Genomic DNA, 25,005 nt, shown 5'->3' on the forward strand with positions numbered 1-25,005 from the left:
TATCCGGCTATATTTTTTAAGCACTTCTGGTTAATGCTTGCTCCACTATTCTTAAGAGTAGTAACAGAAATTAAAACTAAGGGTTACATACGCCCACACATGAATACAGCAGCAATTAAACTTTTATTAAAGCCAGAAAAAGACCCCACCCTTCCATCAAGTTACCGTCCGATTTCACTAATTAATACTGATATTAAAATTATCACTAAGGCTTTCACATCTAGACTAGAAACAGTAATCTCGACAATTATTCATAGCGACCAAACAGGCTTTATTAAAGATCGGCACTCTACTAATAATATTAGGAGACTCTTTAACCTTATTAGCATGTCACAGCGGCATGATAAAAAGGCAGTTATTATATCATTGGATGCAGAAAAAGCTTTCGACAAAGTTAACTGGTCCTTCCTCTTTGCTGTTTTAAATAAATTTGGCTTTGGGAAATCATTTATCCACTGGGTATCAGTATTATATGATTCTCCAAAAGCTACAGTTACTACTAATGGGATTATATCTCAGAGCTTTACTTTACAGAGAGGCACAAGACAGGGATGCCCACTATCCCCTTTATTATTTGCAATATTTATTGAGCCACTTGCATTAGCCATACGCCAGGAAAGAAGGATTCAAGGAATTCACTCTGGGGTAACAGAACATAAAATTAATCTATATGCCGATGACATCTTACTTTATTTAGAAAAGCCGGCTACTTCGCTAGGGGAAGTATTTAATTTAATAACTAAATTCTCAGTTATCAGATTATTCTATTAACTGGACAAAATCAACACTTCTACCTATTACAGAAAATTCATGGAACCCTGCAAGCCAGGACCCACACTACTCATTTCCTATAGGTAATTTAAAATACTTAGGCATAAAAATCTCACCTAAATTAACTGATTTAATTCATTTAAACTTTTCTCCACTTCTGGATAACATTTATAGTGACTTGGAGCGCTGGAATAATCTTCCTATTTCTCTAATAGGACGAATAGCCACCATTAAAATGAAAGTTTTACCTAAAATAAACTATTTTTTCTCAATGATTCCATTTAAACCTACGGCTAAATGGTTCCAGTTGTTGGACTCAGCCGTAACAAAATTTTACTGGAATAAAAAAAAAGCAAAGATTAGTCTATCTACTCTTCAGAAAAGCAAATCCAAAGGTGGTCTAGAGGCACCAAATTTTATGTACTACTATATAGCTAACCAGCTACAATATCGTTCTATGGGCACAACCCAACAGAGACACTAACTGTTGGTTGGAACTAGAACAGAAGGATTGTAATAACCTCAGACTTCGAGATTTACTCTTTATTACAACATCGATTAAGCGTCATAATTGTTTTAAAAACCCAATGATTTCCGCCACCGTGACTGCCTGGTGCAAGGCACTAGAATTGACAAAAGCCCAAGTGGAGCCCTGTGGACTTTCTCCCCTATGGCATAACCCCGACTTTCAACTTAACAACCAACCGTTTCATTTAGCTGTGTGGGAGCAGAAAGGAATTACACATCTCCACCATCTCTTCTCAGATAATATGTTTATATCATATACATCCTTGCTCCAAAAATACAATATAAAAAACGGAAATTTTTTACATTATCTACAAGTTAAAAATATGATAAAGAAAAAAATTCCAACACTTCGGGGTACGCTCCTACCGCCTGTTTTAGCTAAAGATATTAACAAGCTTTCTCCGACAACAACAAAAAAACTTTCAAAAATATATAAGTTACTTTCATATACTGATAAAATGTCTTTACCCATCTCGAAATGGGAGACAGACTTGTCTATAGCACCGGAACCTGACTTTTGGATTCAAGTTTGTGAAAACGCATTTAAAATGACAAAACACACAAATTTACAACTTATCCAATATAAAATTATTCACAGAACATACATTACTCAATATATGATGAAGAAAATGGGACTCTCAGACTCCGACATTTGTCTCCAATGCTTACAAAACACTACAGACACTTATGTTCATGCTTTATGGTTATGTACTCCGGTTATGTATTTCTGGACTAAAGTCTTAGCAAAACTTTCCGCTATCTTGGACTGTAGGATACCTTTATCTCCAAACTTGTGTTTGCTAGGTGACCTAACAACAACTGACTTACCACATAAACAATTTCAATCTACACTTGTAGCCCTTACTATCGCTAAAAAAACAATTCTTGTCAACTGGAAAAATAAACAAACTCTGAATATCGACCAATGGTCTAACCTCCTCATAAATCACATTTTAATGGAAAAAATATCTGCCTCAAATAAAAACCAAATATCAAAATTCATAGAAACATGGTCTACGTATATATAATTTTTTAACCTAATTCCGGTTACTTAATTCTGTCTGTTAGCGAGAGCCACTACATCGTGATAACTTACATTGATGTTTCTGCATTTGGCAATTTATTATTATATTATATTATTAGTATGGGATTTTTTTTAATGGGCTTTAGGTGAACTGATGAATACACACACGCTCGCACGCACACACACGCACATATACATACTCACCCACATACAAAAAAAAAAGTATATATATATATATACAGTATATATATATGTGTGTATATGTATATATATATATGTATATGTATTTAAAAAAAAAAAACATTTATTACATTTTTTTTAATTGATTTGTTGGTTTTTTTTAAAAAAAAAAAAGGAGAGCAATGATGATGTCAAATCGAATGAACAATACTGAGCTCTCCTGTAAAAAGAAAGAAAAAAAAAAAAAAGCAAATGCATATAGTAATGTAGAGGAATATACTGTATACACACCATAAGCAGATATATTCCTTAACCTGCTGTGACAGACTTATTTCCCACGTCCTATTGCGTATTAGTTACAATTTATGAAAGCCTGCATTTCTGCATACCCACAGCTTTTATAATGGGAAGCAATTCGCCCCATCTGCCCTCTCAAAATTGGAGAAGTACAGAATAAAAGTACAGAAAACAAAAGGCAAACCAGATCACTGTTTGCACAGCTGCATAGTACACACCACTTCAGTGCGCTTATTCACAGCACCACTTTAAATTATTGATCTAATTTTTGTCATCATTTGTTCAAACTAACTAATCAGATGTTTATGGATCAAGTCTGCTCTACTGTATCCAAAATAACTTCTCAATAAAATCCGTTTGTGTGCTTGTGGTTTAGGAATCTCTTGTGAAAACACATTCTTGCTTGCCAAGTCTGAATACAGCACTGCTCCTTGGTTGAACCAAATGTCTCTCCAGCTGTCTCTATTCTTTCAAACTGCCATTTTTAATCCATTAAAAAACATTCATTAATTTTACCCAGATGAAAAAAAGAGATTCAACCAACGATTCATAAGCATATAAATCAAACATATATGCAAATCATTTATGACCGCCGTTTCAAATTTGCAACAATTATTAGAAAGCTCTTGCTAACCCAGGATAGGGAGAGCTTCAATCTCTCTGGCATGCTTCATTAGTCTTGTTAATTAAAGCCTAATTTGCAGTTTGCAGAACAACAACACTCTCTGATTCACTTTGTTTTTTTTTTTCACTTTCGAAAACAAACACCATACAAAAGTAGTACTGCAAGTAGCTAGAGCAAATAGCAGTCATTACTAGCTTGTCAGAATGTAAGTACTATGATTTGAGCCAGAAAACCCGCTAAGCAAGTAAGACAGTGTTTGTTGTTGTTTTGTTTTCTCTCAGCCCTTCTGATGAAACAACAGCAGGTCAATCAGGTACAGGTGAATAGGGCACGCAGCAAAGCATCACACCTGCAAAAATGATTGGAACCTTCATCGAGAGCAACCTGAAAACGACTGAGAAACCAAGACTACAAGTTGCTCAAGTTAACCTTGTATCTATTTTTTTTCCACTATAGGCTTGTGACTCACTCACAGTGATTCGTGAAGAAGCATTGCACTTTCCTACATACTGTAGATACCCAGATGGATAAGAGCTCCCGGAATGTGCTTCCCTCTTGTGTTTCTCACCTCTTTCTCAGTGCAGACTGTTTTCCAATGTGATTCACAGTGAGGGCATCAAGTCACAAATGTACAAGCCTCAAGCAAGGCAGAAGTAGCACCCTTCAAGTCTCCGGCATGTCACAATGTCAGTAAGTAAGTCAAATGATAAGTCAAGTCCCCAGTCAAGTTACCTCATCGATGCAGCTGTAGCGCCGTGTCTGTTTTCAAAGAGTGAACTGATCACGTGATCAAAAACGTTGTCACATTTTGAGATTTGAAAGACATACATGTCTTGAAACTGAAAGACTGGTTGGCCGAATCACATTTGTTTTCTCTGTGTAATCAGTTAACAACAACTACATGATACATTTTTCAATCTCGTTATATGTGATATGATAAATGAATGCTTAGAAGTTGACAGGGTATAGAGAAACTTTGAAAGCAGTGGCAAAGACATGTTACGAATACAAAGTGACCGTCATAAATACTAACCATCGTTACATTATTGGAACAAACAGCTGTCACTGCCTAACTGTGTGAGAAAACTAGCAGAAATAAAACTGAGACTGTTTCACTTAATGACTCTGCGAGCTACTCATCTGGTCCTTGAGGGCTACCCTCAGGTACCCATTGGTGACACCAGAGCTACATAGTTTTGCCTATGTGACCTGTTTACAAAGCTAGTCAGCTTTGTTGTATTCCTCCACCTGGCCGTATCCATTATGTATTTGTTGATGTTTCCTGTAAAGTATTAAGCCTGCCACTTTTTCCCCATAAGAAGTTGGTCTGAGGATAAGGCCAAGTCTTCGAAACGGACTTGGGTCCTAATCTCTAATTGTGGATCAAATTGTAAACAAGAACCACCTATACAACAGGTCATGGGAAGGAAGAGCATGCCAGTCCATTTAAGATGATGCTAAAAACTAAAACATAAAAAAAAAGATGCACAAACAGTACCAACAACTGGTAAATGAGTACGTACAAACGATTCATCCTATCAAAACAAGCATGATAAAATGTTGGTAAAGTGTTCACTATATGTAAAACACAACACAGAGAGAAAAGTTGGTAAATTTTGTGCTACATTAGCAGAGTGAGTAGTAAAGCTAGTGGTTAAACAACTGCAGCAAAGGTTTTCATTATTTTTTAATTACTGGCATTGCAGGAATTTCATTAAATCCACTGTATTTTGCATTCCTCATTTATGGAACAAAAAATAATAATCACGGACGGTATGAAAGTAATTTTCCACAACAACAAAAAAATGTATTCTCTTTTACTGTTTCACATGCGGCAGCACGGTGGCTGACTGGTTAGCACGTCCGCTTCCTAGTCCAGTACTGACTGCTGAGAACATGAGATCCAGTCCGGGCTTTGGCCATCCTGGGTGGGGTTTGCATGTTCTTCCCGTACCTGCGTCAGTTTTCTCCGGGGACTCCGGTTTCCTCCCACATTCCAAAGACATGTATGGCAGGTTAATTTAACACAATAAATGGTCCCTAGGTGTGATTGTGAGTGTGAATATTTGTTTGTCTGTGTGTGCCTTGGATTGGTTAGCAACCAGTTCGGCCTACTGCCCGAAGCCAGCTGGGATAGGCTCCAGCACTCTTGTGAGCAATAAGCAGCTATGAAGATGGATGGATGACTGTTTGACATGATGACAAATGATGAACAGTTATTGTATGACCATGTGTTACTAACGTAAATAAAACTAATCATAACAGAACACTCAAGTTTGAATTAGACCCTTTAGTTCCTTCTGAATGTAAACGTTCACAATTTCATTTCTCGAATTCGATTTTCGGTTGCAGATCAAAGCAGAAAATGATAAATTATGTGTTTTGGATTACAAATTGATCTTGTTTGCTTAACACTCACACAGTTATTGTCATTGGACCAAAAGTTCCCTAGTAAATAACAATATGGGAAAACAATATGCTACTAGATAAGATAGAGTTAGTGGTTAATTTTGTGTAAAAAAATTCAGACTTTCGGGTTACGTATACTAATTTGTTTATGTAATGTTACAGTACATAGCTCTCTGTCTGTCTAGGCCAGTAGTGGGCAAACTCGGTCCTCGAGGGCCTGTCCTGCAGGTTTTGGATGTTTCCCTTCTTCAACACAGCTGATATATGATCAGCTCATCAGCAAGCTCTGGATAAGCCTGATAATGATCCTGTTGATTGGAATAGGGAAACCTGCAGGACTACAGCCCTCGAGGACCAAGTTTGCCCATCCCTGGTCTAGACAGAATCAGATAGACTTCACTATTTGCTAGTGCCTGGACTCGAGGCCATCATCAGCACTTGAGATGCTCGATTACATCAACAACCAATAAACATAAACTCTAATTGCTTTCTTCTTGTACTTTTCCCAAAAAATGCTTTATAGTCCAACATATAAAAAATTAAATTTGAGCAAAATATTAAGTGTTAAATTGAGTGCACTTAAAATGACTTTATCTTTATACGTTTACAAAGCCATATTCACTCATTCAAACATTTTGAGTTGAGTTGTACACTCATACACAGCGTACCAACCCCACAGATTCATAATTGGAAAACTGCATTGGAAAAGAACAAGGGACTCACAAAGCACGCATCAAGTCAATGTCACATAAAAATGCAAAAGATTGGTCTGAAATGTCCGAATAAGAAGCCACAGGGGAAAACATTATTAATTTAATAGGGTACACACAAATTGAAAAGAATATATATTATATCAAAACAATTGAGGAAGTAGTTCAGTTCCTAGCAGTAAATGAACTTCCACTTTGTGGCAGTGTGGAAAGCTCAAATGATGGGGATTTCTCTGCAGGACTGTTCTTAAAAATGGTTGACTACACACTGGCAAAGGACCCCAAATTTAATGAAATAAACAAACACATCCCACCAAATGCAAAATACACCCCTCACAACATTCAGAACGAAATTATTGAAACACTGGCCAAAATGGTATTAAATAAGATCAAAAATAATGACAATGCAGATTATCCTAGGTTTTGCCTTAAAAAAAGATGGAACCAGAGACAGATCTGTCAGTCATGGTTAGATTTGTCTGCAAAGGCATTCCACAGGAACATCTGATTGGTCTGCTTGACCTGAGTCAGTTAAATGCTGAATTTATCACCAGTCAAAAACTTGAGCATCTTTCTGTTCAGGCTATAATGCAGCTGAAATGATCAGTCAGTGCTATGATGGAGCTTCTGTTATGAGTGAGGTCAGGGGTGGGGTTTAGGCCTTATTGCAAGAAAAAAGTAGGGAAGGCATCCTTACATCCTTGCTACAACCACCAGCTGCACTTGGCTGTGGTCCATGCAATGCAAGCAGAGCCATGTGCAAAAAACTTTTTTGATCTATCAGGATCACTGCACTCTTTTTTTCCCACCGTCATTATGTGTCACAGAACTTTGATATTCCCTCCTTTTAAACGACTGTTGGAGATCAGGTGGACAAGTCATTATGATGTGACAAAGTGCTTCATGGAGAATCAGGATGCTATTATGAGTATCTTGTCAGATGCTGCAGAGGACAGAGCCGCTGCTGTTCATATCTGCACAGAGGCATCGGGGCTATTGATGATGTTAAGGAGGCACAATTTCTTTAAAATAGGGACATTTCTCCTCAGACTTCTGAGTTGCTTAAAGTCGGCAAATGCTATGCTGCAGGCTCATTCTGTTGACCTGTGCTGTGCTTCAGAAGTAGTCGGTGTTTCTCTGCAAGCTCTGAAGCAGATGAGAGTTGGGGACAGTAAGACATTAACCAGCACACCTTCCCCAGATACTAAAAGAAAGAGAACAATGAGCTCACTGCTCACAGGTAGTGTTGTTATGTCCACTGTAGGCCATGCAGAAGACCCCGTGACAGCTAGACAGGCTCTGAAGAGAGCTCTTCTCAACAATTTAGACACATCCTTTGTAGATATGGAGACAAGATTCCCCAAAAGCAATCTCGATCTAGTGAAAGCAGTTAATTGCCTTCAACCTCAATCTCCCTCTTTTCTGGACGTTGCCATGTTATGTCCTCTGCAGAAAATGGTAGGTAGTGACAGTGACAAACTTTCCAAATAAATTCTTGTTGCAAAAATAATGTTGGAAAAATAATTTAAAAAGGCAGATGATGAAAATGTAGAGTTTGTAGACCTCTACACCATTTGCAAATATCTAACACATCGTAAGTATGTGACCTCCCTTGTGATTGGGCTATCATCTGCATCATGCGAGAGCTCTTTCTCCACTTTGTCTCGTGTTCTTACTCCCTTCCGCTGCACTATGCTGCATGAGAGAAAAATAAATTTAGTCATTCTGGCTAACGAGAAAGCCATAACAACAGGCAAGATATGGATACATCTGTTCGGACCTTTGCACAGAAAAGCTGACGACTGATGTTACAATAACTGAAAGCAGCCATGCTGGGTACATAGCTAAAGAAATAAAAACATCCAAAAATAGATAGATAGATAGATAGATAGACAAAGGAAGTTAGGTAGGCAGACAGACAGACAATAGACTAGAAAATATATATATATATTTTTTCAATTAAAAAAATGTAAAAATAAATAAATGCAGCCTCAACAGGACAGTAACCATCCAGTGTTCTTTTTTGTGCCGGTCCCAAGCAGAGAGTAGTGTCATGAAGGACATCCAACATAAAACCTATGTAGCCTGCAGTAAGACAAATAAAATGGATCAAAGGAAAAGATAGATATAGCCTATGATATTATAATAGCATAATTAGTATGGTCTTCTATGTGGTTTGAGCGGATTTTACACCTCGAAGAGTTCCGTTCACCCCTTAATGTTCTGCATGCACCCATGCACAGCTGGAACTCCCTCACAGACCCCCAAAAAAGAAGAAACAAGTTTTATCCAGCACGACAAAACAAGCCAAAATATAGTCTGATACAGGGATAGATTTAGGCACCCCCACCAGGGGGTGCATGCAGAATATTCGGGGGGGCAAACGAAAATGTCCAAGGTGTAAAATCTGCTCAAACCCCATAGAAGATGAATAGGGTCTTCTGCCCAGATTTAGTCATAACTGTTTTAATTTCCTTATTTCCTCAGTAGAGCTTTGTTCTGCGGATGTATCTTTGTGAGTGTTATCGCAATTTCTGCCAGGTGCAGTCATGACTGAAAAACCTCCTCTATTCCTCAAATGGGCTTTTGTTTTGTGTCTGAATAGTGTCCTTGAATGCTATCGTGTAGGTCCGGTCAACTTTTGTTGAACTGTTTACTGGAAACTGTGTGGTACCGCCCTTCAAGATAGTATACAAATATTGTAAGTCCTCTGTAATCTTCGCACTTGCGAGAGGCTACAGCCATTGTCTGTAACTCACTTGTGCCCGGAATATTCTGTAGAAATAAAAGCTTCGAAGGAACTGTTCATCTATCTATCTATCTATCTATCTATCTATCTATCTATCTATCTATCTATCTATCTATCTAGTTATTATTACAGTGTATTTCCAAACGGCCACCTTTCTACAATAACAGCTGTGTGCGTGCGTGAGTGTGTGCGTGTGTGTGTGTGTGTGTGTGTGTGTGTGTGTGTGTGTGTGTGCTAGCGATAGAGGAGATTGACAGTCAAGGAGCAGAAGAAATTGACAGATAAAAATAAAGTTATAGACTGACAGCTCATATGAAAACCTGTCATATGTGAGACCAGAGAGTCTGAGTCTACTGACCTCTCAAGCTTCTACTCAGGGACTGAACAAACTAATTACCCACAGCTTGCGTTAAATAGCGGCAACATAGCTGTCAGTCCAAACGCATGTTACTGCAAAGTGTACAGTGGGGCAAAATACATTTTCTTCCACTTAAAATGATGACAGAGGTCTGTATTTTTCAGCAAAGGTACATTTAAACTATGAAGGACGGAATGTCAAAAAACAACAACCTGAAAATCACATTGTAGGATATTTACAGAATTTTACGTTACGTACTGTATTATTCATTCTTTTATTAATTCAAATAGTTTTTACTGTTCAGGGCTGTTTTTAAGCTGGAGCCTATCCCTGCTCAGATGCATGAAGGGGATTTTGACTGATCTGTATTTGACTGGAAAATTCAACTCCACATTCACAATTTTACATTGCTCGACCAGTGACTCACTCCATTTTAGATGGTGCACTATAATTTTTGTTGAGTGAAGACTACACTAGTATGAATGTTTTTTCATCACCGCAGCCATTTTGAAAACACAATATGACTTCCGATCATATTACGCCATCACTTCTTTTTTTTTAATGATGGTGTTTAGCTTAGTGTTTTAATCAAATATTCTAAAACCCTAAACAAAATAACCATTGAAATTGCATACTTCTCAAACTGAATGTTAACCTCTTAGTGGAAAGGATGCTCATCCTATCATTCAACTCTATATCAACTAGAATGGGTTGCATTATCTGTCATTATCTCATATTGCCGGGGAATATATCTAAAATAGAGCATATTTAATTACGGTATTAAATCCATCTCCCAAACCAAATTCAACTGCATTAACTAATTAACATTTTACTATCTCATAGATGAAAAATACTTGATGAGGAGACACAGGTTTCACAATGTCATTTACACAATCTGATTTTCTGCCAGGCACGGCGCTATAAAATAGGAACAAAGCACACACATATCTGAGCCATTCTACTGACACATCATTCACAGAGAACAATACAAATTAATTACAAATGATCCACAGGTGTAGGATTGTGTGGACGCTAAAGATTACGATTAAAAAAAAAAGAACTAAATAGCAGAGAGGCTGTATCAGTAGAGAACATCCTATACTCGTATTCTACAGATGTGCTCAAATTCTACACACAAGGCACGTATTGAAAGATGCCACGGATAACCCCCCTCTAGATTCTGCTTCAATTGAACTATTGAGCAGATGTTACACGCGGAGACAGAGAGAGAGAGAGAGTCTCAAAAACAAAGACGTCCATCTCAATGCTTTGGAATCCCCTGATGCCATGCATTATTTTTCCAAACATCAGCACATTCATAAAACCCTGAGTGAGACTATATATCAATGTCTGAGTTTTTAAAGAGTTTTTTTTTATTACTTATCAGCCCACACCTTTTACAGAAATTACTGAAGACACAATCCCCATGAAAGTGCTATATGTGTAAAAATGGAGATTTGAGTTTACTGACTCACATGCCAAAAACATACAGTAACTATGCAGCCCGATTGACTGCACTCATGTATTTAATCAAAAGCGCCTCTCCATATACATATACATATACTTTGTGTATATATATATATAAATATATATATATATATAAAAGTATATGTGTGTGTGTGTGTTTATATATATATATATATATATATATATATATGTAAAAGTATATGTGTGTGTGTATATATATATATATATATATACTCACACACACAATATATGTATATGGCGCTTTTGATTAAATACATGAGTGCAGTCAATAAAAGGTGCTATGGTTGCCTAACCTCTAAAACATTCGCACGTTCTCCTTTTATTCTTGGCTGTTTCCTCATGACAATCTACTCTTTCCTTTAACATTGTATCCTGTTAGTGGTTCAATATAAAAATAATACAGGATATGTGGATCTTCAAAACATTGTTTCCCAATTAGAACAACAGGGGTTCCTGTTTTCCAATTGTGGTACATCTGTAGATGTGAAGTAGCCGTGTGGGTAGAGAAGGGGTGGGGTGGGGTGTGTGTGTGTGGGGTCATCTCGCAGGCTGTAATTTGAGCCCCTTGGTGTGCGACAGCCAAAGGGCTGACTTGGAGCCAGCCCCCTATGACAAAACTCTTTTCAACTAGGCATTTTCTTGCATTCTGACAATTGTCTGGTGCCTTGAGCAGAGCTGTTTTTCATGTGTGCCGTCCATTTTTAAATTGCAATGGCATGCAGGATGACCACTCAGGACACGCTAAATCAAGCAAAGCATGATTTTTATGCAGTTATTATTTTTAACACAGTAATATTTGTTTGTCTCTTATTGACACTTCAAATTCCATCACTTCAACTTGTGGTGCTCTCCTAATTGTTCCAATGTGAAAACTATCAATGCTATCTAATGCGCAAATATCTCTTTTTAAATAAAGGAAATCACTTGCAACATGTCCACATAAAAGGAGTGCAGTCTGTTAGAGCGCCTACCACACAGCCACGGACAAGTTGTGGACCGCAGGCCATTTGGTAACAGGCTGCAAAGAAAGTCTCAGGCACGGCCCAAGCCAAGGGCTTTTTTCTCTCTTGGGGTTTAGGCCGGGGCATTGACCGTTAAGTGTGAGGGCTGAGAAAATAATCAATTTTCATCACTTCTCTTTATTGAGAGGTTCTGTGTGTGTGTGTGTTTTTCAATAAAAGAAAAACAAACAACACAAGCATGCACAATATAAAAGTACTTTTAACTGAATTTGGCCAAAGAACATTCAACAAAACAGCTAAAACAAATACAAGTGATCACAGGGCAATTGCAAAATATTTAACCTAAAACACAAGTAAATTAAAGACTCTTACAGCATAAATAAAATAAATAATTCAGAGTCTTTAAGCTTAAATTAATCTTTTAATGTATCAAATAATAAATACCATAATCATGGGTCCATTTAGTAAAGTTAGATATTGATCCATATGTTTGCTTGCAGGATAGCCCTGACACCTGCGAAGAATTATACTGTTGAATGTTCATAAAAAAAATAAAAAAAATAAATAAAATATATATATATATATATATATATATATATATATATATATATATATATATATATATATATATATATATAATATAACTCCTCCAGAGTACCTTAAATTAGATCGAGGAAAAGATTTATTCATAAGAACTGTCGGTGAGTGAAGTCCAACGACTGCACTCACACAGATCAAGTCATTTCCTTTTTTGAAAGAAAGTGATTATTCCTCACCAATGTGACATGCACATTAATTATGGTATGTGTCATTTATTTACGAGCCACTTAGGTAGGTTTGAATCATTGCAAATGTCAACATCTGATGTTCATCTTAGTAAATGTGCTAAAGCTCATACAGTGGTTCTAACAGAGTCCAGACAGGACTTTGTGAACATTATATACAGGGATTACAACTGCTCAAGTAAAAACGATGCTGAAGCTCCCAAAATATGATGCGCTTGAAATATTTTGTATTTATACCTATGTGGTTCAGGGATGGTTTAACATAACAGGGAAGTTTCGGGCTGATTAAAAATGTCACTCAGAGTGTCAGGCGCATCAAGCCTTAAAAAAAGCCTAAAATCTGAATGAAATTGCATCGTAAAGATGTTTGCCGGTTGATAGCGATATCATTTGTATAAAATCTCATTCTTACAGGCTGATCGTCTAGAATCAGGTTTGAGTCATTCCTTCAGTTCCTTGACAACCAATAGTACATGAATAACAACATGCAAATGGCGAGCAAAACGTTTCCATCAAAGTCTATCTCCTGCATCCTCCTCTCCAACACCAACTGCCATCATGTCTTTCCTCACTACATCCATCAACCTTCTCTTAGGTCTTCCTCTTGCTCTTTTTCCCGGTAGCTCCATACTCATCACTTTTCTAACAATATATTTACTATCGCTCCTCTAGACATTCAAGTCGGTTCTCTCTAACTTTTCCACCAAAACATCGAACCTTGGCTGTCTCTCTGATGAGCTCATTTCTAAACTTATCCATCCTGGTAACTCCTAAAGAAAACCTCACCATCTTCATTTCCACCACCTGCACCCCTGCTTCCTGTCGAATCTTTGGAGTCACTGTTTCTAATCCATATATCATCGGCCTCACCACTGTCTTCTAAACATATGCCTTAATTCTGCTAATCTTCATTCCTCTTGCATGGCTCCCCTCCTTTCAAAATTTCCCCCACCCGTTCACTGCTTCCATCACATCACAATGTCATCTGCAAATATAATGGTCCATGGGAATACCAGACCATTCTAACCTCATCTGTCAGCGTATCCAATATCCATCACTAAGAGAAAGAGGCTTAGGCCTTGTTCAGACTGCCAGGCCAAATCCGATTTTTAGCCCATCCAGATTGAATGTGGATGGCTCTTTTGTAGTCTGAACAGTCACAAAACACATGAAATCCAATTTTTGCAGGACGGATTGAAACCAAATGCGGGAGGCAGTTCCATATCCGATTTGGACAGGATACGTCTCAGTCTGATCAGCTCAAATCACGGAACGGATTTGACTGTCCTTGTCGTCACTCTATGTGTGCAAAAACCAAATGCGCCTGCGCTGTCAATATTGGTTCGCTGCCCGGCTGGTTTTCTCACAGGTCGGCAGTCAAACGCCTTGACGGCAGTTTACGTTACTTGCACTGAAGCCGGGTCTCGCTACCCCATTCATTTTTCACATGTGCAACCGGAAATAGCGAGCCCGGCCGTAGCCATTTATATGTGGTAGTTAAAAAAAAAAGAAGAGGAAAAAGAAAGAAAAAAGAAACCGCTTAAAGCGCTTGCGAGGAACAGGAAGTACAGAGCGGCAAACAGCGTCACATGACGTCAAACACTACACGAGCTGGGCGCCGCCTCCGTTCGACGCCGTTGCTACAGCAACCTGTCAGATGGGTCAATAATGTGGCTCAGTCTGAACGGGGCCAGATCGGTTTTGGACACTTGCTAAAACAGTCTGGACAGTCAGCCCTAAAAATCTGATTTGAGGAGGAATCCGATTGGAGTCAGATATGCCTGCAGTCTGAACGCAGCCTTAGATCCGACCCCTGATGCAGTCTCATCTCCACTTTAAACTCATGTCACACCAACAGCACACCTCACTACTGTTCTGCTACCTTCATTCATAGTTCTCTGTCATTCCAGACTCTGTCGTAGGCTTTCTCTAGATCAACAAAGACGGAACCCAGCTCCTTCCCACCTTCTCTGTACTTTTCCATCAACACCCTCAAGGCAAATAGTGCATCTGTAGTACTCTTGTAGGCAAAAAAACATACTGTTATTCACAAACGACCACGTCTGTCCTTAGCTTCTACTATTCTTTCCCATAACTTCATTGTGGCTCATCAACTTGATTACAACACATCATTCCTCCATTCCTCAGATATCTTCTCCCCCTCTAGAATTATATTTAACAACTTGGTCATAAACCTCACATTTACCTCTCCAAGATGCTTCCATGCCTGCACAGGTATGTCATCGGACCAAGTGGCTTTCTAATGACTTCTTTACCAATCATTGTTAGTTTCTGGTCCACCACTATTGCCTCTTCTAATGTTCCTCCTCTCTCACGTTCCTCATTCGTCAACTCCTCAAAGTATTATTTCCATCTGGCACCAGTCAACACATTTCCATCTCAATCCTTAATCACCCTAACCTGCTGCACATGCTTTCCATTTTTTGGCCAACATGTAAAGATCTTCAAATGGTAATAGTCATTCCTACCTTAAAAAAAAAGACACTAATTGTTATCATGATGATTACACGTTTGCATCCATGAAAATTCACATTGCTTGTTGCTTTCTGAAAAAATACATTGCTTTTCTATTTAAAATAAAACATACATAGCAATGCTTTAGATGTATTGATCTTTATTTTTTATTAAAAAAAAAAAAAATCAGTAACCTCCTGCTAATACTGATAAAAACTTTGATAACTGAAATACTGCTGAATGTCTCACTGTACGATAGGAACATACCTGCCCTTTCTTTGGCTCTTTCAATTTAAAATGAAGCACTATGAATTAAACTTTAATAAATTTGTGCATTGACATTTACCAAGCAACTGTAGAAATGCTTCAGTAGTTGCTCTTAATGTTTTCTATCAATGTTCTCAAATATGTGTGTACAATCTAGTCCTGGATATCTGGGTTTATCTGCAGAAAAAAAGTATCCACATTGTTCATATGTCCAGCTGTACAGTCCAAATTACATTTAATCTAGAAGGTTTCCAATAGCTAATTAAAAGAAGTATCATCACTGAATTTGGCTAAGAAGATTGCATTGTGTGCCGCCTGTCCAGCTGTCCAGAAATTTGCACAGTGGATTTATTCACCATCACTTGACATCATGCCGAATGCAATTGCTGCAAAGCATTAATTAGATACAATTTGCCTCATGAAACTCACACACAGGCACGTTCATTTCTCAGAGCTTCACTAAAATGAGAATCCATCAGTATGAGCTAGTTACATTAGCTGTTGGAATGACATTATTCGAATCCAGATATGTGGGTGTATTTAATGGTTGAACACACACTAAGTATTAAATACCTTTAATCCTGTAATCCCTTAAAAAAAAAACTTGCGTCTTCAGAAATTCAGATTCTGATTACTCAACAATACTCAGCAGTGTGACTGACCATGTTGACTGGCTGTAAACCTACTGGCCACAAGATTAGGTAGAAGTGCACAATCAACAAATGTCTTCATGAAAATCCAATGTCCCCATTTTCTCTCACAAAATTTGAATAAAGAAAAAAATCCTGAAAAATATTGAACATGCGTACCGCATTTTGTGAGCAATGAGGGTACGCCGACTGATACTGCAATATGTTTATTATGTATATTATATATAATATAAAACTACTACTACTACTACTACTACTGCTAGACAAACTTGAAATTTATTTGCATTCATTATTTTTATTTTAATACATTGGCAATACATATTTGAAACCTATCTAAACAATATATATCTAGAATAGGAAACAAAACGCTAGAAACACAACTGCCTCGTTTATCAGATGAACCCAGTTTAATAGCTAATAAGCACCATAAAAGCCTGCACTCGTCAAAGACTTGAAGGCATTCTAAGCAGACTCATAGTCATTAACATTCATCAGAAGTTAGATGTTCTGTCAGATTGTTTCTACTTCAGAGTGGCTGAGCTCATCTAAAGTAACGACCTATTTTCCTCCTACGTTGACAACGTGACAAGTGTCATTATGTAAAAAAATTCAATGACTATTTTACATTCAAATCACAAATATGCTCACCGTTCAATCTATGAGCTGAGACATTGGTGATGAACAATGAAGCAGACACCAGGAAATAATGTGACTAACAATGCGAGAGAGAGAGAGAGAGAGAGAGAGAGAAAACATAAAAAAAAAGGATAACTTGTTGGTCTTTTCAAAATTGAACAGCAGGGGGGGTGAAAAACATTTTTTATCAGAAAGGAGGCAAACATGTTGAGAAAAGAAGGAAGAGCCCTTTCTTCATGAAATATCAACAAAAGTTATTTTCTCTATATGAAATCAACTATTGAGTAGTGGTGGCTCAATTAATTTAGGGGGCTAGGGTGCTGTTCTCACGCCCAACTCTGTCACTCTCTGAAAGGAACAAAAAAGTTAATACAGTAATGAAAATGACATTTTATAATATATGGTTGTCATATGATTGCGTGATTCTGTTAAATCTGGGTGAAATGATTTATTTCAAGAATATTTTGTAAACAATTATTTGCGGTTTGGGTCACACAATTACTTCCTGTTTGGACACGAGGGAGAGGGAGAGAGAGAGAGAGAGAGAGAGAGAGAGAGAGAGTTACAAGGCTCACACACCAGTTTATGCTATTTCAGCTATGGCTAGTATGCTAACTAGTTTAATGATCAGTACTGACAGAATGCCTACCTTTGTCGTTCAGAAATAGCAGTGACGACGTGAGGACGGGAGCGTGGGTAAAATAAAACAACAGACCGACGGATCGACGATTACAGGTCGGTTTGTCTTGGGAAAAAAAAAGGCGGACTGACGATGACGGAATGGGGCCCAGGGCACTGACGAATGACGAACCAGCAAAATTTTGTAAAATGCCACCTGGCTCAAAATGAACCATGCAATCAGATTTGTTTATTCGTGAGCAACGTCACTCTTTGGTGATGGATGTCTATCATAATCAACTTTTTACTGCAACAACAACGTAAGTTATTCACTACTTACGCTCATCGAGTAGCCATGTTGAATTTACTCCGTATCCGCCCACTACTACTGTTTACTCACAGACTTACATACGACTTATTCTATATTTCATATGTATGTCCGTGTATTTACTATTCTTCCACACTCACATCCGCACTTCGCTGATTGGGTCTTTTCATTGTCTGTTTGGTAAGGTTTGCCTCTTCTCAGAAATGCGCTTGATGCCGTCAGTGACCAGATTCATCCTCCGGTTAAAGTGATGAGTCTGGTTTCCAGGCTAACCCCAACGTGCAAGTACCCCAAAATGGCCCTTCATAGCTGCTCGCAGCTCTAGTTTTTATTTATTTCTTTTTAGTTTTTAATGTTTCTGTAATGGTTAATTAAGGTTAATTAATGATGGAAATGATCATAATTAATAGTACTATCAGGTTATCAAAATAACTGTAAACAAAATATAATATCACAGAAAGTTTTGGAATTAAAAAACTGAACTGAAAAATATTGTTTATGGAAGGTAAAGAAGTGCATACCAGACCCAACTGAAACAAAATGTAAGGCTGGAATCAGGGCTTATTATCTTAAGTTAGACAGTGGCATAGACAGGACCCTATTAATTTATGCACAGCATCACCATATATTGTGTAGTAAAGAGAGACATAAAGTCTCTGAGTGACGTGTCTTGGGCTTATACCTCACCAATAGCAATAAGAAAATGTAGTATGACATTTGATAGTGTTACTGTAATGTATTAAAGACAACCAACGGTGAAAGTTGTATTGAGTATGCAAATTGGAGTTGCACCAAAAAAAATTCTCATAAAAGACCTTTCCACACCTTTATAGTTAATGAGAGTCTAATACAAAATGTCCATATATACGATATATATATTATTTGGGCAACAACATCTAGAAGCAATGTTGCTGAAACAAGATCAATAAAGAATGTGATTGTAAATTGTGACAATTATGTCTGAAGTGACTTTCTCACACACGTCTTCTTCATGGATTATCAATCAGACTAGAGAAAAAAAATAACAAAAGGCATACAGGATGAGTCCAGAGTTTCGTTTACTGCTATATTCTATTTGATGTACTCACTGAGTGATTTTGATAAATGCCTTTGATCTGCTTAATATTCTTTTTTAAAGAATAATTCAGATCCTTTAGCTCTGTTAGATTTAACAACAACAAAAAAAACTAATCTAAATGAAATCTAATCTAATTTAAAATCACATTCCAATTTAAAACCAAAGTTCGAGAGTGGATCTGGGTTTGGATGACTTTGGGTTTTGGGTTGGCTTAAATAAGTCAACTGGGTGGTATGCACAAGGGCCACTGGGACTAAACTCAAATTCAAGAAGTTCAGTGCCATGCAGGCTTTGATTTCCACCCGACAGGACAAAGTGACCTTAAGGAGAAAGCATCCTTTTTGCTTAGCAGGACATAGATATGACAGCCATCCGCATAGAAGCGAAAGGAAATACTAGGGATGCACGATAATTATCGGACCGATATTGGAAAAAAAAGAACGTCATTTCTATCGGTCCGATAGCGCAGAATGCATGATGTCAGAGGCAAAATTGTGCCATTGCGTCACTTCAGAAGTACACATGAGCCTGGGCTCTGGTTGGCAAGGTGGTGCGGTCGCCAGATCGCTTACCGATTTAGAGAACACAGTGCACACGCAACCAGCCGTAGTCTGCTCGACAAAAAAAAACAATATTTATCATAAATATTGAAACTGGAGTTTTCGCGAGGGCACGCTTGCAGACTCCCATTCACCTAAATGGAATGACAGCCATAGCCGAGGCTCACTGCGTGTAAAATAGCGATCATCATCCAGGTAAATTCCTCGCTTTGTAGATTGCTGATGAAAATTACATTATATAAAGAAACATTTACATATTGTGTTAACTGATTGTGTCATGTTATTAAAAAGGAACAAAGTCATGATGTAAATTTATCTTTGCCAGAATATCACATCATTGTTAATTGTTTTCAGTTGCTGCAATTGGTTGGGCTGCATAATGATAAAAGAACAATTGGCCACTTAGGGCAATCGATCGGCCATTAAAAGCTTTGATCTGCAATCACCAATCACAGACTTTTTTACGAAAACTGTCCGATCGATCAGAGCACCCCCAATCACCACTCTACCTTTGATAATACTTTTATGCCACTGGTGGGTTTTTCAACATGAAATATGTGCTTTGCCTTATTTGGCAACCAGTTCAGGGTACTCCGCCTACTTCCCGATGACAGCTGGGATAGGCATAGGCACTCCCGCGACCCTTGTCAGGAATAAGCCGTTGAAAAATGGATGGATGGATGAATGCTTTTTGAGACAATTAAAGTAATTAAAGTATTCTAATCATACAACTTTTATAGAATACATCGTTGATGCAGGCTGTAACCAAATATGCTTAATCAAAAAAAGAAAGGCCAAAAAATGAGTCCCATAACATTTTGATGTGGATGCCGGGAGTTTTAGCATTGCAGGTTCCACACTGGAAAAAAAGAGTTTGTTGGATTTACATTTAAAAAAAATTGGACATATAGGTTGCACACATTAAAATTATGTTTTATCAACATTAATATTGCACCACTGTATTAGCCATGTTGACAAAACATGATTTTATTAATTGCAATCTATACTTTTTTTTATGTACAGGTAGCCTAAATCCAATGCACTCTTCTTTTCAGTACATTTTCACTGCATGGTTGGTAAAAATAGATCAATATTATTTATTTCAAGCAGTCATAAAATGGGACTGGGAAGATGTGCATGGGAGTGATCCTAATTGTAAATGTTCGGCCTTGACTGTGCCACTAAAGTTTTACGTAGCTACCTTACATTTCTTGTTCTTATGCCTCACGTCTCTCTCTCTCTCTCTCTCGCTCTCTCTCTCCTTCCCTCCATCCCCTCTCTCTCTCTCTCTCTTTCCCTTCCTCCCTCCCTCTGTCAAAAAGCAACTCCACAAAATGTGAATGTAATACAGTAGGTCACGACTCGGTGTTCCGACCCGTATTGTAGACATCTGAAGTGAAAGTGAGCATGAATCCGCAAGTCTACGTGCATAGTCTGTCGAGGGGCGCGCGCGTCCGTACACACACACGCGCACGGCACGCACCCACTTGGGGACCCACGCTCGCATGCACTACTGTATTTGTGCAACTTTGTTTTGGGAGACCGCCTGCAGCTCATGCGCTCATGAAACAGAATAAAGTCAGCGATGCCAACAGCGGGACTTTCTGACAGGTGTTTTTACATGAACCGAAGTCACCCAATCAACTCGAATCACAAGCAACACACAACAAACATTCTCTGGGTTATTTTTCTCCTCCCAGAACAGTATATCCCTGTGAAAAACGCGAAGGCATTAAATAAAAATACAACAATTAAGCAAAACATTTTCTTGCCTTGAAATCCAAAGAGGAACGCGACTCCAGAAATCCATACGGTGTGTATCCACAAGTAAGCCATGCTGTAAACTGGTCCGGTCCGAAAGCTCCGCGCTCAGCCCGAAGATGTTCCGTCTTCAGATGGTAATTTCCAGCAGAGGAAAAAGCGCAGCAACCGAGGATGAGAGCAGCAGAGACGAAAAGCCCAACTGGACGGAGACTGTCACTTCTTCCTCCGGTGCCTTCACACACACTGAGATATTAGCGACCTCTACCGGAATCGGGCTCACTGGATTTCATGCATGTACGCGTGCTCGTGCGTGTAACCTCACTTCAATCATCCTTGACAACCATCATACAGTTTAACGCTGATTGTATTAGGTCAAAGATAAATGTGTGAATTCTTGGCCAAAACTGTTTTTAAGATGTACTAACCACATACGCCACTGCACTGCCCTAATAAAATACAATTTATGAATAAATCATGACTTTAGATCACATGTTATTCATCTTAAGGGGATACAGAAGCTATCCAATTCAGTGCCAATGTTCTAGTTAGGTTGCGTGGAGAATATTTTCAACTTGTCAGTCCATCTGTGTTTTTGGTTCCTAGCAGGTGGAATTTGCTGGATGCACTCGGCTCATCCCCTTGAGTGCATATTTCCCATTCATTCTCCTTCTAGATTGCCCACACTGTAACCACTTTGAGAGTAGTTAGTTATTTTTTTTTATATTTAATGACACGCCACTGCTATTACTATATATTCCTATATATATGTTTTCATTTTTATTGATTTATGTATTTGTTGATTTGTTGTTGCCAACACTCAGTATATTTATTGACATTGAGCTTGACACAGAGCAGAAAGTGAAGAAAACAAATTTTGCTTGTAAAGATTCAGTTTATTCACCACTGTTATAAAGTGAAATGTTACATTTTTAACTGTAAATAGTTTGCATTTAGAAAGGCTTTACAGTAGTTGCAGATGTTATTTTTTTAGTATATGCTGTGGGCCCCTTTAAAAATGGCCCCCAAGTCATAGTTCGGACACCATTCATGTGTTTGGACTCATTCATGATGCACGAAGAAAAATTTCCTTCAAAACCCGATATTTCGCGTGTAATGTTAGTCTTTGGTCTTAAACATGCTTTCTCTGCTTTTCTCTGCAATACATTTACATGAAGACTGAAACTGATGCCAAAAAAAAAAGCACTTGGAATCATAGCTCTCTGGAGGTAAATTCCTGAATATGCAATACTTTCTGCTGATGATTGTGTTTAATGAGGAATTCTATTGTGGGCAGATGGCAAATTTAATGCATTTGTAGAAAAATGTTTCCTCATTAGCTTGTGCCACTAATAGTTTTTCCATTAACAATGAGACATGTGCAAATGTTGAAGGAGAAAATTAACATGGTGAAAGGAATAAAGAAAAGATGTTCTTGTCGATGTGTATATTTGAGATTTTGCACGAAAGCGTTCAGGCAAAATCCTCCACATTGCTTTCTTTCATTAAAGACAAACATTGTCATTCATTTCACAGAATGCAGCACACTCAAGTCTTACACACAACACAAAGTTCAAAGCTCCAGACCACTACGTGACTTGATTCATTATTAATTGTGCTCTTACTGTGTTTCGGTCCCCCAGCAAAACCTTGAGTGTCAGTGTGAAGCCTCAAGCGGGTTAAGGTGGATATGGATCGGAGACTGCGTGTATATAAATACAATCTTCTGCAACCATCCCCAATTAGCGGCCGACGAGCCAAATCCAGCCCATGTGAACAAGGAGTCAGGTCCGTTCCGTTCCGACTCGAGTCGGACATCGAGTTGACACAGTTCTTTGAGAAGAATGACTTGGATTTGACAAAAATCATGGCAAATGTGAGTGATGGCACTCCATCGATGGTGGGACACCACATTTCATGGCATTATACACAAATCATTGCTGAGCAAGTAGAGGAATGTGGTAAGTGATGGATACTCTGACAAGACTTGTTAACTTTGTGCATGAAAGCTCGAGTCTACAACATCGTCTTTTCAGAGTATTACTGGAGGAGATGTCAGCTGAATGACATTTGCTGGCTGCAGAAAAGCTGTGTGTTGAAGAGAGTGATTGACCTGCAGGATGAGCTTGAATAATTTTAGTCTGATCAACACAGCAAAAAATAAAAAATAAAATAAACCTACAATAATTTCTGAGCTTTTTAACTGATAAGAAGGTAATGGCACATGTGAATTTATTTCATCATGTCCTATTCAAATCACAAAGATATGTAAGTGCAGGGTAAAAAAAACGCATTGTTGTTGACATGTACGAAGCAGTTGAAGCTTTCCAGTCAAAGCTGAACCTCCGGAAGAGAGAAATTTATGAGGGAAAGCTGCACTTTTTCTTTTCTGTGGGAGGTTTGTGAAAAGCATCACATGCAGGAACGTCCAGCGATGAAGGATTTTGTTTTAAGTAAGTCTGGCAGAAAATTCCAAGGAACAATTTGAAAGCTCTCATGCAACATCTTACTCTTCTTGAGACAGCCGTTCTTTGTTCCAGCTGACAGCCAGTGGACACCAGAGGCCAAAATACTGAGGTGACTCTTCAATTGGAGGTTTTGCACAGCACAAGGATGTCGGGCGGAGAGACTGTTTGTACCACAAGCTCCATTCAAAAACATCAAAGCTGTTGCAATGCTTTTACCCACATTTCCCTCCACATATTTAATACTGTATATGCCATAATTTTCTTCAATCAACACCATTAAAAGTTAGGGCAGAGACAGACTCTCCAATGCTCATCTTGCACAGAGCCTCACAATTGTGACGATTGCCTCACCCTGTCACTCTCAAATCTCTCATTGATTGGTGAGTAAACATTCATTTTTCTATTTGTATCAATCAAAAAGAGTAAATTAAGCAAATGAGAGAACCAAATTACTTTAAACAGTCATACAATAATAAAAGAAACAAAAATAATTAAAATATTCTTTAAAAAATATACTAAATCAAATTATATTGTTTGCTACAAGAAAAGCAAATATATGCTGTTTTACGGCAGGTTTTCATTGGTACACACATTTTAACACATTTTCAATTGACTCTTAAATACTACAAGCTACTGCTCATATGGGTAACCAATAGTTCACAAAATAAGATAAAACAAAACTACAGCGATGTAATAGTAATTTTGTCATAATGTACTCTTAGGTGTGCATTCTACTAGCCTCAATCAGCCAAGGTTGCCCCACTCAGTGTACATGACCTGTTGCTCGTTTTCAGCACCACGGACAGAGGCAGTAACTGATTTCACGACATTCTCACTGACTCACTGGCAGGGAGAGGCAGCATGTGTTCACTTCCCAATAGCGTAAATGTGAGTGTGAATGGTTGTCTGTATATGTGCCTGGTGACCGGTCCAGGGTGTAGTCAAAATCAGGTGGGATAGACTCCAGCGCCCTGCGACTCTGGACGTGATAAACAAAAATGGATGGATTTATGTGAAGATATCATAAGTCTGCAATGGCTCAGTCTGTCAGGACTTCACTTTAGACTGGATGGTAGAATGTTAGAATCCTGCTGCTGAGACGTTTTTCTCTATCAACCAGTCTCAAATTCAATAAGAATGCTTATTAGACCACCATCTATAGTAAAGTAACAGCATTGGTAAAAAAAAAAAAAAAAAAGCTAAATAAAATGTAAATGTAATACTATTAATTTAATTACAATAATGTATAATGGATTAAAAACATTTTGCCCTCACTGT

General features: G+C 38.1%; 1 protein-coding gene across 1 annotated transcript in view; it reads right to left on the bottom strand.

The window, feature by feature from the left end:
- Nucleotides 1-21,443, bottom strand: part of lsamp (limbic system associated membrane protein) — a 304,540-nt gene extending 283,097 nt beyond the window's left edge. The window contains exon 1 of the mRNA XM_077566058.1: nucleotides 21,271-21,443. Within this exon, the coding sequence (XP_077422184.1) occupies nucleotides 21,271-21,334 (64 nt within the window). The 5' untranslated portion in view covers nucleotides 21,335-21,443. The remainder of the gene's footprint in view (nucleotides 1-21,270) is intronic.
- Between the last annotated feature and the right edge of the window lie 3,562 nt (nucleotides 21,444-25,005).

This window comes from Vanacampus margaritifer, chromosome 5 (assembly GCF_051991255.1).
Source record: "Vanacampus margaritifer isolate UIUO_Vmar chromosome 5, RoL_Vmar_1.0, whole genome shotgun sequence".
In the NCBI taxonomy this organism is placed as follows: Eukaryota; Metazoa; Chordata; class Actinopteri; order Syngnathiformes; family Syngnathidae; genus Vanacampus; species Vanacampus margaritifer.